Source organism: Gavia stellata, chromosome 13 (genome assembly GCF_030936135.1).
Source record: "Gavia stellata isolate bGavSte3 chromosome 13, bGavSte3.hap2, whole genome shotgun sequence".
Taxonomy (NCBI): Eukaryota; Metazoa; Chordata; class Aves; order Gaviiformes; family Gaviidae; genus Gavia; species Gavia stellata.
Genome location: NC_082606.1, coordinates 8,577,361 through 8,593,631, shown reverse-complemented (window position 1 = coordinate 8,593,631; position 16,271 = coordinate 8,577,361). Strand labels below are relative to the sequence as shown.

Here is a 16,271-nt window from a genome sequence, read left to right as displayed (position 1 = left end):
CTCTTGATGACTGTAAGATGATAGTGGCTGTTTAAGTAAACCAAACATAAATACTTTGAAATATACTCTGCTGATCATAGCAGTTTTGCAGCGCAAATAATTGAGCTGCTTTAAGGGAAGAAAAAAAATCAAGTCTAATATTCTGTTTATAAAAGGTGTAAAAGAGTTGCTCTTCGAAAAGCATTGGTTTTTTTAAGACTTTTTAAGTAACTAAACTCTGCAGTTTTAAGTAAGAACAATACTGTGCAAACTTAATTTACAACATGCAGAACTGTCAGTCTGGTTTCTGTTTTAAGTGTAATACATTAAGCAAAACTGAAAATGCTAAAGATTGTTTTTTGCCTCCAAATATTTCAATGCATGTAGCTCCAATATAATCACGATTTATCCATCATAGGGGTTTTGGGTTTTTTACACAGTCTGGTGTAATGAATTTGGTTGCTCTCACCAGCTTCAAGAACTTAGGAATAAGAAACGTTAACGATATCTAAAGAATGTTCTAGAGTTGAGCCTTAAAACGTAAAAATTTGGATCCCAGTTGCTTGTGATAGTATTTATTTTTATCACATTATGTGTGAGGGTGACTTTGTTTTCAATGTCTGAAGAATTACTTGAAAAAAGATGGTTTATTTACACAGCAGGCATTGCCAGTAGACTTAAGCAGCAGTGGTATAAGAAGTCATGGAAGTGGTGCTTTTCATGGAACATCTGCTTTTGACCCCTGCTGTCCTGGTTCTTCATCTCGAACTGCAATTTATGGGCATCAGGCTGGTGCTGGCCCAAGCCAGTCAATAACAATAGACGGATATGGATCAAGTATGGTTGCGCAGCCACAGCCCCAACCTCCTCCTCAGGCATCGCTCTCTTCCTGTCGGCATTATATGCATTCTCCTTGTAAGTACTGATCAGTACAGGGTACCTGGGGGGAGGGTTCAAACAAACAAGAAAAAAGCTTCCCTGACAACATATGAAAACTCGTACTATCTGCTTGCTTTGATCTTAGAACTGACCTAGCAAAACACTTACTAAGAAATGTGTTTAAACAGTTCAGCTTGTGTAGAGAATTTGAACGGGATCAAGGTGAAGTTAAAATACTTTCTTTTGAGTGACCTTAATAACATTCAGACTTCAAAAACTGTATTTACTATGAAATTATTTTTCATTTTCTTTGTATTTTAGCAATGCCTTTTTATTTCTTTTTCCTTAGTCCATCCCCCATCCTGTCCCCCCAATGAGTTCTGCTCGAGCAAGCTCAAAGAGTCAACTCATTTGTTTGATTGTGATTTCTTTTTTTGGATTTTATTGTCTCTACAGAATAGTGGACTTTTGGGGGGATTGAATTTTTAAAAAAATAAACAGCAAACTTGAAGTAAAATTTCTCACCATATATATCTTTTTCAGCATGCATCACACAGGTATTTATTTATTTTTTCTTTTTACCAGCATTGGCAAGTGCAATACTTTTGGCTGCAGAAAGTGTGGGTTTCTTGTAGGGTATATTGCTGGAATCACTTTAAAAATTGTATAAACACATATTCCCATGTTGCTAATGTTTACACTGGTGTAATAATATTGAAGCACCTGTGTGAAGATACTTTTTAAAATACATTAAGTCAAAACCTGCTACTGACCAAATTAAAAGCACCTGATGTTTTCATTGCAGATGCTTCTTTGGCCAGACCTCTTCACCATCAAGCTTCTGCATGTCCTCACTCTCATGGAAATCCTCCTCCACAGCCACAACCTCCACCTCAAGTAGATTATGTTATCCCTCATCCAGTGCATCCCTTCCATCCTTCAATATCCTCTCATGCATCTTCTCATCCTGTTCCACCTCCGCCTCCACCACCAACTCATCCTTTAGCCAATGCAGCTGCTCCAATACCACAGCATCTTCCCGCAACACACCAGCCTATATCCCATCACATCCCTGCAACAGCACCTCCAGCGCAGAGGCTACATCCTCATGAAGTGATCCAGAGGATGGAGGTCCAGAGAAGAAGAATGATGCAACACCCAACGTATGTTACAAATGTACTCGGAACAATATCTAAACATATAATTCATTTCCCTCAGGTTTGTAAAATGTTGCGTGTGAATCTCCAACTGTTAATTGCGTGGTTAGGAACTGTTAGTATAAACCGTGGTAAGAAGTGTCTTTACATACCATCACAGTCGTGTGAGCATTAAGACTGAACCTGTCCGGTTACATCTCTCAACAGTGTTTCCAGGTAAGGCACAAATGGGGCATGGAAGAGAAAGGAAGCTTACGTTTCTCTTGCCCATTACTCATCCTTCAGATAACAGGCAGGAATTCCTTTTCAAGCTGGACAGCCTAGAAAGTATATCATAAGCTCCTTTCAAATGTGTTCCTTGACAGTGTGTTTTGCCTTGATGATGCTGTTAAGATTCTTTTTATCTAACTAATGCTTTAAAACAAAATGAACAATTTATCATAAGAGATTGTTTACCAGGTTTAATTCAGATTTAACCTTAGATACTTATCTAGATTTGCTATGCCTTTTAAAAGAGAAGGAAGAGACTGAATAATATCTGTATGAGAATGTGACTGATGTTGAGATGTAGCTTTGGTGATATTGGTTGAGATGCTACTGTTGTTGCTAAACTAGATTCATGACACTAGTCTCAACAGAAATCAGGTCAGTACTGGGGTAGTACTCAATCACAAAGTAACTGAAGTTATTTTAATTCTGGAGATAATGCTTTTAAATATCCAAGAATGGGCTCTCTAGTTGTTGCTCCTAACTTTGTTACACTAAGTTTACTGGTAACTAACCTAAAAGTGATTTAGAAGTTAATGCTTAAACAAAAGTTTGCTTTAGCTGCAACTTTTGAGGCAGTTTCCAGGTAATTCATAAAAATATCTATAGGCAGTAACTGCTCACAAAGTGGTACATGACAGACTTTTCCCTGTCCCCCAGGAAAGTCAAACATAACCCTGCTTTCTCAGTCATTAAAATTTTGATCTGTCTGAACCTACACCTGTTCTATTGTTATCTTTGCTATGCAAATGGCATAACCTCTGAACACCCTAACCTAAACATACAAGCATACAGCTTGTGTATGCCCGTGATTTTGCAGTCATACCCAAAAATTAATTTTGGAACATTCAAGCCAGTGAATGTGAGACAGCAAGATAGCATTTTAAGGAAGAATAATAGTGGTAGCTATCCTATCAGTTCTGGAAACTTTCTGGAATTTTGGGGATTGAAAATGTGAATATTGTCATTTCTTAGCCTAGTGAATTTTCTTTGTATTTATAGAAACTGTAGTCAAATATTGATAAGAGGTTCTTCCTTGACATTCTCTCTGAAGTCACCAATGTCAGGTCAGACAGTGTCACTGTTTGCTCAGTGAGGTTTCTCCTCTATAGTTCTGGTTTGTAATCTTACGAAATTGTTCCAGCCTTGGTCTTTCTCTTCCCCTCTAATACTCGTACAAATTACATGCAAAATCAATATTGTAGGTGTCTTGGCCCAACGTCATATAAATCAGATTATACTCTGACAACCAGAAACTTGTATATATTTGCTCTGTTATTTAATACACAGACTGAGACTGCCAGCAGACTTGTGGTTCCTTCCATTCCTTGTCCCAGCATCTCAAAGTGTTCTTAAGATGATGTTTCATCCTTCATTTCTAGAAATAGCATATGGGATAGCCGAGCTTGTATACCTTCTGCCTAACAATGTGGGACTTTTGCAGTATTGGAAATAGAGAATGGTTAGAGTTCTCTTCTCACTGTCACATCTCAAGTGTGGGTGCAACACCTATAACTTTCTCATGGTCTTGGAATCAGCCACAAAATGTGCAAAAGGCAGTGTATGAGGGTTTACTGCATTTGTATAACATGGATTTTCTGTTTATTTTGAATCTGATCACCCACTTTATACTAAGATTGTGGAACAGACAGCCTAGGAGTTTTACGTTCATAGAAATAATTTCAAATGTGTTCCTTTAAAATTAAGACTCATTTTAGGAAAAATGTGCATACATGATACCCAATTTTTATGGAACTATGGAAGTTGTTTTGCTATGTTTTTTATTAAAATATGTTCTTCCAGATTTTTCCCCATAGTAATTTGATAAACTGAACGGAGGTGAGACTAGGAGTAGGTTCTGCTGATAGGTCTGTTCCCATGTTGGTCTGTACCATTGCAGAAAACGAATACTTCTAACGTAATTTATAAAAGTTTGACAGATTTCTCTGGAGAAGTGTCATTTACACTGATTAGAATAGTGTGCTGTTAAGTAAATTTTTACTTCTCTAGACATGTAAATTTACAAAATGTCTAGTCTACTTTGTCAGGTAGTTTAAGGTAGTACTGAATCTGAAGAGAGTGTACTACTGCTTTTGGCAAAATCCAAGTTTCTAGGTTGAATAAAAAAATAAGATACTTCCTGCATCAAAAGCAATGGAAAGAAAAATACCAATCCATTTCTTCCTGTAACTGGGAAGCTGTAAAGTAACATAAGTCAGCCAGCAGGTGTTTAGAAGACTTTTTCCAAAACTGTAGTTGTTCTATACCAGCTGGCGTGGAAAAAACTGTGTGCTTTTATTACTTGAGCTATGATGCAAACATGTTTCAAGAAAACTGTCCTCTGATTAGTGTATTAAGTTTCCCCTAATTACTTTTGCTGGTATAGTTTTACTAGAAATAAACTGCAGCGTAGCTGTGAATGACTCTGAATCTCAACTTGACCATCATGTGGCCTTTGCTTTCCTATCTGCAGTCTGAGGTTACGATTAAACATTTTTGTCAGTCCTTCTGTAGTCATGTCTGCCAAGTGAAGGGCAGATCACAGTAGCTGAAGCTGGCTTTGTCTCTGAATATGAAATCTGTATTATAATTAGTTTCTCACTTGCATCTAAAGCTGAAATGAAAAGACTGTATGGGGAGTTTCATTTTTTTATTTTAAATGCATTCCAGTAATTCAGTCTGTAACGTTTTGATTATGGATGTTGCTTTCTTGATACTAACGAGTATGTGAAACTAACTGTTGCTGTTTTATGTTGTTTAGGCGTGCTCATGAACGGCCTCCTCCACATCCTCACAGAATGCATCCCAATTATGGTCATGGGCATCACATTCATGTGCCTCAGACAATGTCTTCCCATCCTCGACAAGCTCCAGAGAGATCTGCCTGGTTAGTAATCAGATACTATTTTAGTTCTTTGGGACTCAGGACAAAAGACCATAATGTGCTGATCACAGTTCTGATAATGCTGGCTTATTTTAAAAAGTGCTGCATGCACCTGTGATTTAAGATTTGTAGATGTTGATACAGCTTTGAAATACTGCTTTGAGTACTCGATATCTTAAATATATTTCAAGGGTTTTTTTCCATTGCTTTTAAAATGGAATTTAGTGTTACTGACTCTAGGTAATTATTTCAAGAACTGATTTTAAAATAATAGGTGAGTAAAACGTTGCTGAAGACTATCCTTATATTTATGCTCTTTGTAAAATAGAGGTTTGGATTTGAGTTACAAACTAATTTATTCTCTCTCCTCTTTGTCTGAACTTATTTAAAAGTGCATCAGGCCCACTCATGAGGGTTACATTTAAGTTCCACAATATATTTATTATTAAAAAAAGATACTTTTGACCATTAGGGAAGACGTGCATGCGTGACAGCTGCTGTTCCCACAGTGTGAGCTACAGAGAAGATACCACACTGGTAATATTCCTGGGCACAATAAATGTGGAGTTGTCTCTACTGCTTTATCATACTAAATCATCACAGCTGATTTAAAAACAACTTTTAGTTATGGTAGGATTAAGATGATTCTTTAGCAAAGTTTAAATAAGTTTAAAAAAAAAAATCTTATGTAAACTGTTATGGTAGCCGTACTGTGTTGTATGCTTTCCAAAGCAGTGGAATTGTATCTGGGACTCAAGATGTACCTTTACTGTAATGTAACTTTCATTCATGTGACAGGGAACTGGGAATTGAAGCTGGTGTGACTGCAGCTACTTACCCTCCAGGGCCCTTGCATCCTCACTTGGCCCACTACCATGCACCTCCTCGACTTCATCACTTGCAAATAGGGGCTCTTCCTCTAATGGTAAGAAGATGGCTTATGAAAAATGATGATCATTGGTCATTGTAATTATTTGTTTGTCAGGAAAGTTATTTTAAGGTTTACTGCATTTAATTGGACATGTAACATTGCTGCAAAAGTTAGTCATTCAACTGAAGAAGAAAATACTCCAGTGCTTCTGTGTGTTGCTCCCAGATAGGGAGCTAAAACAGGCTCATATCTAATAAGAGAAAACAGTTTAGGACACTAATATTTCTAACTTCAGCTCTTGTAAAATGAAACATATTTGAATTAAATTGTCATTTGCATTGCAATGCATTGACCCTCTGCATCTGATTTTTAAAGTTCAGATTCTTCTTTAATGAGTTTTGGATTGTAAAGGTACCAACGTTCCACCCAGTGCGTGAGGATTAGCACTGGTGCTTTATTTTTAAGGTGTGTATACAGCACACCTAGAGTTCCATCTAGAGATTTGGTTGTTTTCAAACAATATTTGGTGTTCATCAACCTAATTCTGTGTGATGAAGTGTATAATTTTGTAGTGTGAAGTTTTATAAGCAACAGGAAGTGTGAGGGTAAACTAGTCCCTTGTTACACATAACTTTTTTTAATCTACAGTAGAAAACCAAGGAAAATCAGCATAACTCTCTGACTTTTACAGAGTATTATTTTTGAAAGAATGTTTCTATTTAAAATATTCTTAATTTTGTTTAATGAAAATTCCCAGAGACATTTAGTTTAATGGAGTATGTTTAGTGTTTCTGTGTGGTATTCTGTGTGGCTAACCCATATTATTTAACCCTCTTAAAGCTAGATAATCTAATGAAAATTGTGGACTCATCTGTAAATGAGTGTTAAAACTGTAATTAAAAATCCACCTGTGAGTCTTTTCCATCCAGAATTCCTCTGTTACTAGCCAGAATTGACATCTTGGGATTGAACTGTAAATTTATAACCAATACTGTAATAGCTGTCTCTTCAGAGTCTGGTCTTACATTGCTTGTTCCTTGCTATCTAACAAACGTGATAATCTCAAGGACTTCCCTGATACATCAGGGCTGGTAATTCATTGATCCACAGCTTGCATACTTAACCACAGACTTTCTAGAGCAGTCTGTAGAATTTGGCATTTTAGTGTAGCCAACAAGATTCTTGCTTCATAACCTTCTCCTGTGCATCATCTGTTCAAATTAAGTTTTTCTGCATTCTTCTTCAGTTAGGTGTCTGTTTTTTCAAGTGGATGAAAAATGGTTTGCCTCTCTCACATTTATTTCATGTGTTTTACTGTAACGGATAACATCAGTTGCTTTAGATTCTCAAAGAGAAAGGGCCCTCCTAATAGTTCAGGGAACTGCAATTGCAGTAGGAGGCACTAAGTTAAACATACACCTATTTTATCTCATTTTCTATCAGGGCTAATAAGTCAATTATGGGATTTATTTTTACTATTGCTGTGAAGTTTCTAGAAACTTCAGAGTTCAGCTGATCCTTATATTACAGTGTGATGAGAGGCTTTTAACTGTATTTTAACTTTCATAGGCATATTCCTACAACTAAAATGTTACACAGCAAGTAGTTGGGACCCCACTGTTTATCTTCTTTTTAGCAGTAGAATGGAAGAAAGCTGTGATAGAGAATCTTCAGAAGTATTTCCTGAATGTGTGATAAAATATTTTAGGGAGTTTTGCCCTTTGCTCAGTAACTGCTGTTACTAGTTGGTAAAAGTGTCAGATGAAATAGGGTTCTTTATAGAAACTTGTGCATGTGTTTGTGTAGGGATATCTAATCCTCATAACAGTAATTCATGAATCTCTGGATGAAATGGAATTAGAAGTTTTTTGTATTTTGAGTTTTTGTACACACGTTTTTACAGTTTGTGGCCTGTTGTAAGCGGTACGTCCTCAAATGTTTGGGGTCTGTTTTGAACCTTGCTGTGATCAGATAGTGTTTTGACTTTGAAGTTGTGTTCTGAAGTCTCTGACTGATTTGAAGTGTTTTCAGCTTACATGCACTAGAAGAACATAAAGGCAGGTTAGACCACTGCTAGAAGTTCTATATACAATGAGTTCAAAGTATTATAAATGCCTTTTGATGATTCTACCCCTTCCATGGCAATAATGAAAGCCAAGTTTTTTTCGTTTGCATGTATGTGAGAGTACAGCAGATCTGTCAGCAAAATTTACTTTGAATATAGAGCAAGCAGTGAAGTTTTTCATCGAACAAACTTAACTGGACATTAAACAAAAGTGCCATTTTTTTTTTTTAAAGAGCAACAGATTAATTGCAGCTGTCACCTGGGCTTTTTCATTGTAACTTTAGGAATAGGGGCAGGGGAGGAGAGGCTGAACTATGATGAGAGTCCCTCTGCTAAGTGATTAATGTTATGAGGAGTGCTTTCTTTCAGTAAGTACAGAGGGTATTAAATAGCAATTTACAAGGCTCATTAGTTGTATTTTTGATGCAGATGTCATCAAATGTTGATGTTGACCATTCTTTATTGGGGGGGGAATCTTTTAAAGTAACTCATTCAGCAGCTCAACTAAAAAAATTCCTTTGTTTTGAATCCACTTTGTGAAATAGCATGCTACCCAATAGGCAGTGTGCATTTTTTCTCTCTGTTCTGGAGTACTAAAACCCCTTCAAACTACTACCACACTGTAAAGGGCATAATGGAATATTTGGGCTTTAATGACACTAGTACTCTGATACATCAATTTCAGATTTTAATTGCATGCAGATAATCTAATCTTCATCTAGTCAGTGCTGGAATGTAGACTGAAGTTTTAATCCGCAGGAAGAGAAAATGATGAAGATATGTTGGGGGAGATAATCAGTGTTCAGCAGCTTTGACAGTCCAAATAGAGGATGGGGGAAACAAAATCTCCTTTTCTATTAACTTGGTTAAAGAAACTTGCAACTGTTTATATGTTGCCTCAGGAGGAATCCTAGATTAAAAGCAGTTTAAATAGAGCTTCCTTCTTATCTATGTAGACAAGGATTAGGCTGCTTCCCTCATTGATTTAACACAATTACTTTAAGTGTGACCCTGGCTTAGAGTAGTTTGTGTTCCCAGCATTACTGCTTTAATGCAGTGTGTGTGTTGAGGAAAGATCTTCTGTCAAAGTGATTTTTACAGTGGATTCCATTCTGGACAAATATCTATTCTGCAAACTTGAACAACATTTTTAGGAAGAATTAACTGAAGATCAATGCATGGCATAACTTACGAAACAGCAGACAAGAAGGACATAGGAGACAGGCTTTATCTGTTCCTTTGTTCTTCTCTGATGCCAGTGCTTGTTGCTAGATGCCACTTGAATTTCTGTTGACTTTGAGTGACTTTGGCTGCTCTTTTGGCACTGTTGATGAATGGCTTTTTGACTCAGAGTGCCCAGCACCAATTATCACGTCTGGATGGACAGGATGAGAATTTCCGTAATTTAATAAGCTGAAATGGATGGTAAAAGGAATGTGACTTTTTCACAATGAACTATATCCCAGCCATAAATCTGACTAGCCAAACCATACTTATGGCTGTAATGCTTCAGGAAAGAAAAGGCATCCTAGTTTGTAGTGAAATCTGGAAGGGGAAAAGTCCAGAAAGAAATCTCCAGAAGATGTTTCTAAATTTGGCCTGAGGGCACCCTGAAATGGTCCCCTTCTCTATACCGCTGGCCCTCCTGTGTCTCATGTTTTCCAGATGTTATTCATTTACCTGAATGACCAGAATGCTATGTTTACAAAAAGTAACCGATTTTACAGCTAATTGCAAAGATGAGAATATTTCTAACGTTTTTCAGGCTTCAAAAAATAAGAAACAATTAGAAAAATTGAGAGTAATGTGTTACTTGCTATAAAGTTTCAAAAGTCTGCAGACATTCATTTAGAAATTGTAATCTAGTTCAGCTCTGAAACAGTAACTTGCTCTGAATATGAATTTGTTACTAGGATACTTAAAAAAAATAAATCGGTGCTTTATATTTTAAATCTGCTCTGTTAAAGAAAGGGTTATTTTTATGAATTGGTTTTGTTCCTTTGTGTCCTTTAATGGGTGCTGGGGTGGAAGGTTAAAACTAGAAGGTCTTGTTTCTCCCCCCTTCCGTCTTCTCTTCATGATGAAAGAAGAAAAACAAAATCTCTTCAGCTTTAAACTGATAACTAAATTTTAAATGGAATATAGACCTGAAGTGAGCAGTGTTCCCTTTGTGCCTTTTAACTTAGTATACTTTGACTCTTTTATAGGTGAATAACTAACTACAACTGGTCTGGGATTTTGACTATTTAAAACTTTAGCAACAAAGTTGCCACTGGTAGACTTTCTATTTGGCTTGTTTTTAAAACACACAAGGCTGTCATAGATAGAATTTTCAGATCGTATTATGCATTATCTTAAATAATGGAGGCTGTCTACATGCCTCTCAAATTGTTTCAGCTACCTGTTAATCAAAGAAATTCCTGGAATATGCTGTTCCAGTCTCTTGACTCCAGCTTCTTCTGCCCTTTTCAATAGTGTCTTGTTGATTGTGAATTTCAGGGGGGGGAAATTATCTGGACTTCATGCTTTGCTAGCTATGATGTAATAAATCTCTATAGGGTTGATGCAAGCTTTGAGATGACTCCTTAATTTATCTGTGAACCTAGACTGCAGCTTGCCAGTCAGAGGGAGCTCTATGGATCATTAATAAAAAAAGTTACCTATGGTAACTTAACCTCTCTCAGGTGTTACACATCCAGCTTTCATATGCTGTCCCCCCTTTCTCTACTATTTCAGATCCTTACTGTTCCTTACTGTTCTGTTCCTTTAACTGTTGCATGACTCAGAGTGGTTGAGGCCATCTTTACACTTAGTTGTAAAAATTGGGTGGGATTTGGAGGTATAGGCCAGTAGGTCCCAGGACATGATGGTAGATGTCTGCTGGTCAGAATAATACCACTCCGAGTGTAATTATACAGGTATCAGTTCTAAGAGGTGCAACTGTTCCATACAAAAAAAGCTAACAAACTTCCTGTAAAATATCTGAACACTTAGCTTAAGGCTGTAACTTCATGTTGCTGTAATATTTCAAGGTGAACTTAAGGTTTGAAATAGCCTTGATTGGCTGCATCAAATTTAACTGCCTTTTTCAAATAAGAAATGGACTTCTGTAATGCAGCTGCTACTTTTTTCTTAATATAAACATGAATTATTATTCTTCAGTTTTTTGTAGAATATAGGCTACTGAAGAGCTCTCATTTTATGTTCCCCGCAGGCACTGAGACAGTTACTTCTTAACTATGCAGCACCCATTACTTATTGCTTTGCACAGTGTCTCTCTATGAAAACTGCAGCTTTTCCTTGCTTGAATTTGGCTTATTAAGATACTAATTGATCAGCTTTACTTCTTTTTGAGTATTGATGTGGACCTATACAGTTAAGCTTGTTGTTGGGATTTGTTTTAATATGTATGAAGATCATACTTAATGTGAACCACTGAAAAAAGGTTGGGGTGGACGAGATAAGTAGTACCATACAATGGAAGAATCTCTTCACTGACTGTGGCAACTGAAAGGCAAAAAGATCCTGGAAAGAGGGAAAGTGTTTAAAGGAAGGTAGCAAGGAAGAAAATCTTTCCTGCAGGTTAGCTGTTTAAAACTGTTCCAGAATGTTTGTGTTGTAAATGGTTCAGACTTAGCCTTGAATTTTTAGTTGCTGCAAATTTTTGTGGTGCTGGGAAGTATCAGTACAAAGTACAAAACCAGAAACAGATGATACTTGTTCTACAGGAAACAAACAGTTCTTGGCAAACTTGTACTGGAATTTGCAGGTCCAGAGTGTATTGCTTTAAAGTATATATTATAATTTGGCTGTATCCAAAGGAATATGTACAAGCACTGATTGCAGACTGGCATTGCCTTTCACTCTTTACTTTCTTCATTAGCTTTAAGCATTTTCTTTTTTCTTATGTTCAATATGAAAACTGAACGAAAAAACACTTCCATTTGTGCGTGAAGCTGTTTCAAGAGAGCTGAAATCCTGTCTTTGCATTTGAAGCTTGATGGTAACTGTCAAAGGGATTTTAGTTAGACTGTTGTTAGTTAGGCGTTATTGACAGTTCTCTCTTGCACATCATTTCTCCAGCTTGTAGTCACAAACGTAATTAATTAAAATCTTGCTATGTTAGCAGACTGCTTATTCTGCAGGAATAAAAGAACTATTTTTTTTTTTCTTACAGAGATGGTTTTTCAAGATAGTGTTTTACTTGGCCAGAAATGTAAGCTGCGCTCTCACAGTATTTTATAAAAGACCCTGTACATAATGTATTTTCAGATAACTTTGCAGAGGTTATTATGCCATTCCCCATCAGGATAATATGAAGGCCCATTTATTAGCATGAAAATGTATTGTCACACCCAGTATTTCTGTGCCTATGTTCAGTAGTTTGTTGTGGTATGTACTGTGAGAAATTCTTGGTTGGTTTTATAGTGTTAAAATTAAATTTAGTAGGTCTCTTAAATAGATAGTCTCCAATAGCAGAATTTGTTCCAAATGGGAGACCTGTCTGGGTGCATGTCACTGCAGTTGGTAAACTCTGACCTTTGGGGCAATTGGAACTGTAATTACTGCATTACACTGATACACTGTGACTTTACAGCTCCTGTAATGATGCAGTATCTGTGCTATCAGATGCATTGTTTTCCAACAGACTGTTTTCAAATCCTGATGAATCAAAAAAACAAGGAGTGAAAGTCACTTCTGAGTCTTGGGTTAGGTTTTGTCAGGAGTTTCCTTTCCTCTGAGTGGAGGCAATCCATTCACAATGTAGTAACAGGCAATGGAAACTTCCAAATGATGCCAAACAGGTCTATGCCTAGTGAAAACCTGGGACAACAGATATGTTCGTAGTGTGGATGAGTGACCTAGTTCTTTAAAAGCGTTTTCTGTAATTGGGAGACGAAGTAGAATTACACGCTTAAATGGAGAATGGATCATAAATCACCAATTGTCTGAGACAGATTTCTTATGATATAGTTTTTACAAATTACCATATTATTAATGAACTCTCCCGAATTCCTTTGTTAGAGTCGCAGTTTATATTGCCAAACAGTAAGACATGTGACATCAACAGAGGTTACTTACATGAAATGTTTGGGTATGCAGATGAATATATGTATCTCGTGATATAGAATTCTGTATTTGCAATCATATTGAATTCATGTCTTAGTATATAGTCTCTGTAAATACACTCTGCATAATGCATAACAACTTAGATCTTCAAATTGATAACACTGTTGGAGTTTGCAGCAGTCATACTGTCTTGCTTGTTTCCCATCTCCAGCTCTAATTGGTACCAGACCAACAGATATATATGGCTGCTTATGAGTGAGGGACCCCCTGTATTGGGATTCTGGAAATATTCTGAAAGTTAAATCTTCTACTACTCTGGTTTGTAAAAATCTAATAGTAATAGCGTGGCTGTATTTGTGGCTTATATTGGCACTACATGGTCATCATTTAACAAGCACCATGTAAATGGCTTTAAAATAATCAGATTCTGTTTTTCTTTTCTGAAAAAAAAATATTTAGGGCAGAGAAATCTTTTCTATCCCTGTCAGTTTTGAGTTACCAGACTGGATTTGATAAATATAGGTAGTTTATTGGTCTGTTATATTATGTGAGTAACTTTGTCTAGGCCTATGCTTTCTCACAATGCATTAATTCAGTTTTACACCTTTATATATGCTGAGCTTAGAAATGTCTGCTGGAAATAAGAAAAGCCACACATGAGCACCTGACTTCATGAATAATACCTGGGATGTCTGACTTGTTTACAGCCTCATGAGATTAATTTTGAGCTGTCATATACAGCAGCGTAGACCTTACCAGCTGATAGCACAGAAAGGAAGACAGTATTTCTCAAGTACTAAACGTTATTTCCAAATGAACTGCTGCGTACAGTCCTCATATTCGTGCACTCCACGTGATTAAGTAGACTGAATCTGCTGATCACTTTAGGGTTTTTTTCACCTGATCATTAAAAATTGCTGCTGATATGTTTCTGGAAAAAAGTCAATGCCATTATTCATTCATCTTGTGGGGGTCAAAATGGAACACAGAAGCCCTGCTGTCAAGGTGGTCCTTCATTCATTATTAGTATATTAACTACCTTTCTGCTTTCCTGTATGAAAAGCGCTGGTGCTTGAAGTGCCTGTAGGGTTAATCACTGGACACTGGTATTTTGTTCACTGCTTGTATCTCTTCATATGCAAGGAAGTCAGTGGGTGCTTGAATATAGAGTGTATACAGAGTGGCCTGTGGCTTTAGATGCGAGTTTTGAGTGTCACTTTTTTTTAATCTGCCTATAAATTTGGAGTGTGTTTGAAGATGTTCACTTGTTCTTGGGTAAGATAAGGATATTGGCTGTTTTTTCCAGGCTGAGTATTAGCCTTGTTTCTTCTGTGGTACCAAAAACTTACATTTAAGAATCTATAGCAAGCCCGTTTCATAACTTCATGTGTGGCTTTTAGGTGTTTTGTTTACAAAAAATAGGTAGATATTTATGGCGATCTATACAAAATAGGTTGGGATTTTGAGACTTGGGAAGTGAGACCAAGCGATACATAATGCAGATGTGGAGAGATTATAATAGAGGATCTAGACTCACTTCTGTTTTGCTTCTGGTTATGTTTAGAGAGCTCAGAGTGGTGTTGTGTTATGCCATTAGTTGAATTGTCTGCTCAAGCTGAGGAGTATAAATAATAAGTGATTCAATAAAAGCAAAAGGATCTTAAATTTTACAAAGTGAACAGTAGAATACTGAAACTGTTCTGAATAGGTTTAACTTAACGTCTGCTGTTTGAATAGGTACCAGACATGGCGGGCTACCCTCACATCCGTTACATTTCATCGGGATTGGATGGAACATCATTCAGAGGCCCTTTCAGGGGCAATTTTGAGGTTTGTAATAGAATAAAACTAGATATATGTCAAAATGTGTCATGAGGGAACATGGGGAGGGTGTATGGTAGAGCTAGTTCTATATATAGATATAAAAGAATCATAAAGACAATACCCTTTATTTGTAGAATGACCTCACTATTGTGAACTGGGATAAAAGCATGTTGAAAAGTCAGTCAATAAAAGGTACCCTGGACAGTGTAGGCTTAGGTGGTTATTAACTTGACAGTACATCTTGCTCTGCCCACCATCCCAGTTAGTAGGATGTAGTATTCACATGATATGTTGGTAAAAGGTAGTGGTGTGTCTGAATAACTGTGCCAGCATCCTCCTAGTGAGGGTGAAACTTGGCAATGTTAACAGTGCCGTCCTGTTTGTTATGTAGTGCAGGAATTGAAATTGAGGGAAGAAAAAAAAAAAAGAGGGAGAAAGTAAAAGGTATCAGATGCAGAGAGTTAATGATCTAGACCACTGAAAACATCTTCAGTGACATCTCATGGTTCTAGTAAACTCATTGCTGGAGAAAAATAAATCAGTAATTTTATTTCAACTTAAGCAACTTCTTTTTCTTCTAAGCCTTAATGACTGTTAAAAAGCAAATATTTATGTAGTGCATTTTAATTGCATTTTCCTCATTAGACATGCAAGTATGTGTGAACATACTGATAACCATTCCTAGCTGACAAACAATTTCTAATTTTTTTTAGTAGTAAAATAGTGTTGCCCTGTAACTTAAAATACCAGGCAGTGTTTTGTGGGTTTTTCTTTAGAAACCTATCACTTCCCACATAACATACCCTTTTTTGCTTTGCCTGTATTTGAATACGTTGGGAATTTAGAGTTTGTCATTCTGCAAATGGGTTAAAATAAAATTAATATTTACTCAAGGTAGTTGAAATAACAGTTCTTACACTGTTTATTCCTTGGTAATTTTTTAGGAGCTGATTCACTTGGAGGAACGATTAGGCAATGTTAATCGTGGAGCAACACAGGGAACTATAGAAAGATGCACATACCCACATAAATACAAAAAGGTGAGGATTTCTCAGGTTGTGGCCTGTCTGTAATATTTCCTTGAAAATGTAGTAACATTTATGTTTAGTTTAAATGTGCAGAAATGTCAGCTTCAAAGAGTGTGTTTTCTGTATCTGGCAATTTCAAGGATTGTAAGCAAAGAAAGTGAAATATTTGGTCCTTAGATAAAGAGCTACTGTAATGTGATAAACAAGTGGTTTGATATGATTTAATAACTTGTCCAGCGGTTATGAA

General features: G+C 36.6%; 1 protein-coding gene across 5 annotated transcripts in view; it reads left to right on the top strand.

Moving 5' to 3' along the window:
- RNF111 (ring finger protein 111) overlaps positions 1-16,271 on the top strand; it is a 41,184-nt gene that overhangs the window by 23,296 nt on the left and 1,617 nt on the right. For 2 of the 5 annotated variants that reach the window (XM_059823680.1, XM_059823677.1), the window contains exons 6-12: positions 639-894; positions 1,664-2,021; positions 3,688-3,711; positions 5,044-5,169; positions 5,965-6,091; positions 14,910-15,002; positions 15,941-16,036. In XM_059823680.1, the coding sequence (XP_059679663.1) occupies positions 639-894; positions 1,664-2,021; positions 3,688-3,711; positions 5,044-5,169; positions 5,965-6,091; positions 14,910-15,002; positions 15,941-16,036 (1,080 nt within the window). The remainder of the gene's footprint in view (positions 1-638; positions 895-1,663; positions 2,022-3,687; positions 3,712-5,043; positions 5,170-5,964; positions 6,092-14,909; positions 15,003-15,940; positions 16,037-16,271) is intronic. The other 3 variants (XM_009815812.2, XM_059823678.1, XM_059823679.1) reach the window with 2 other exon arrangements.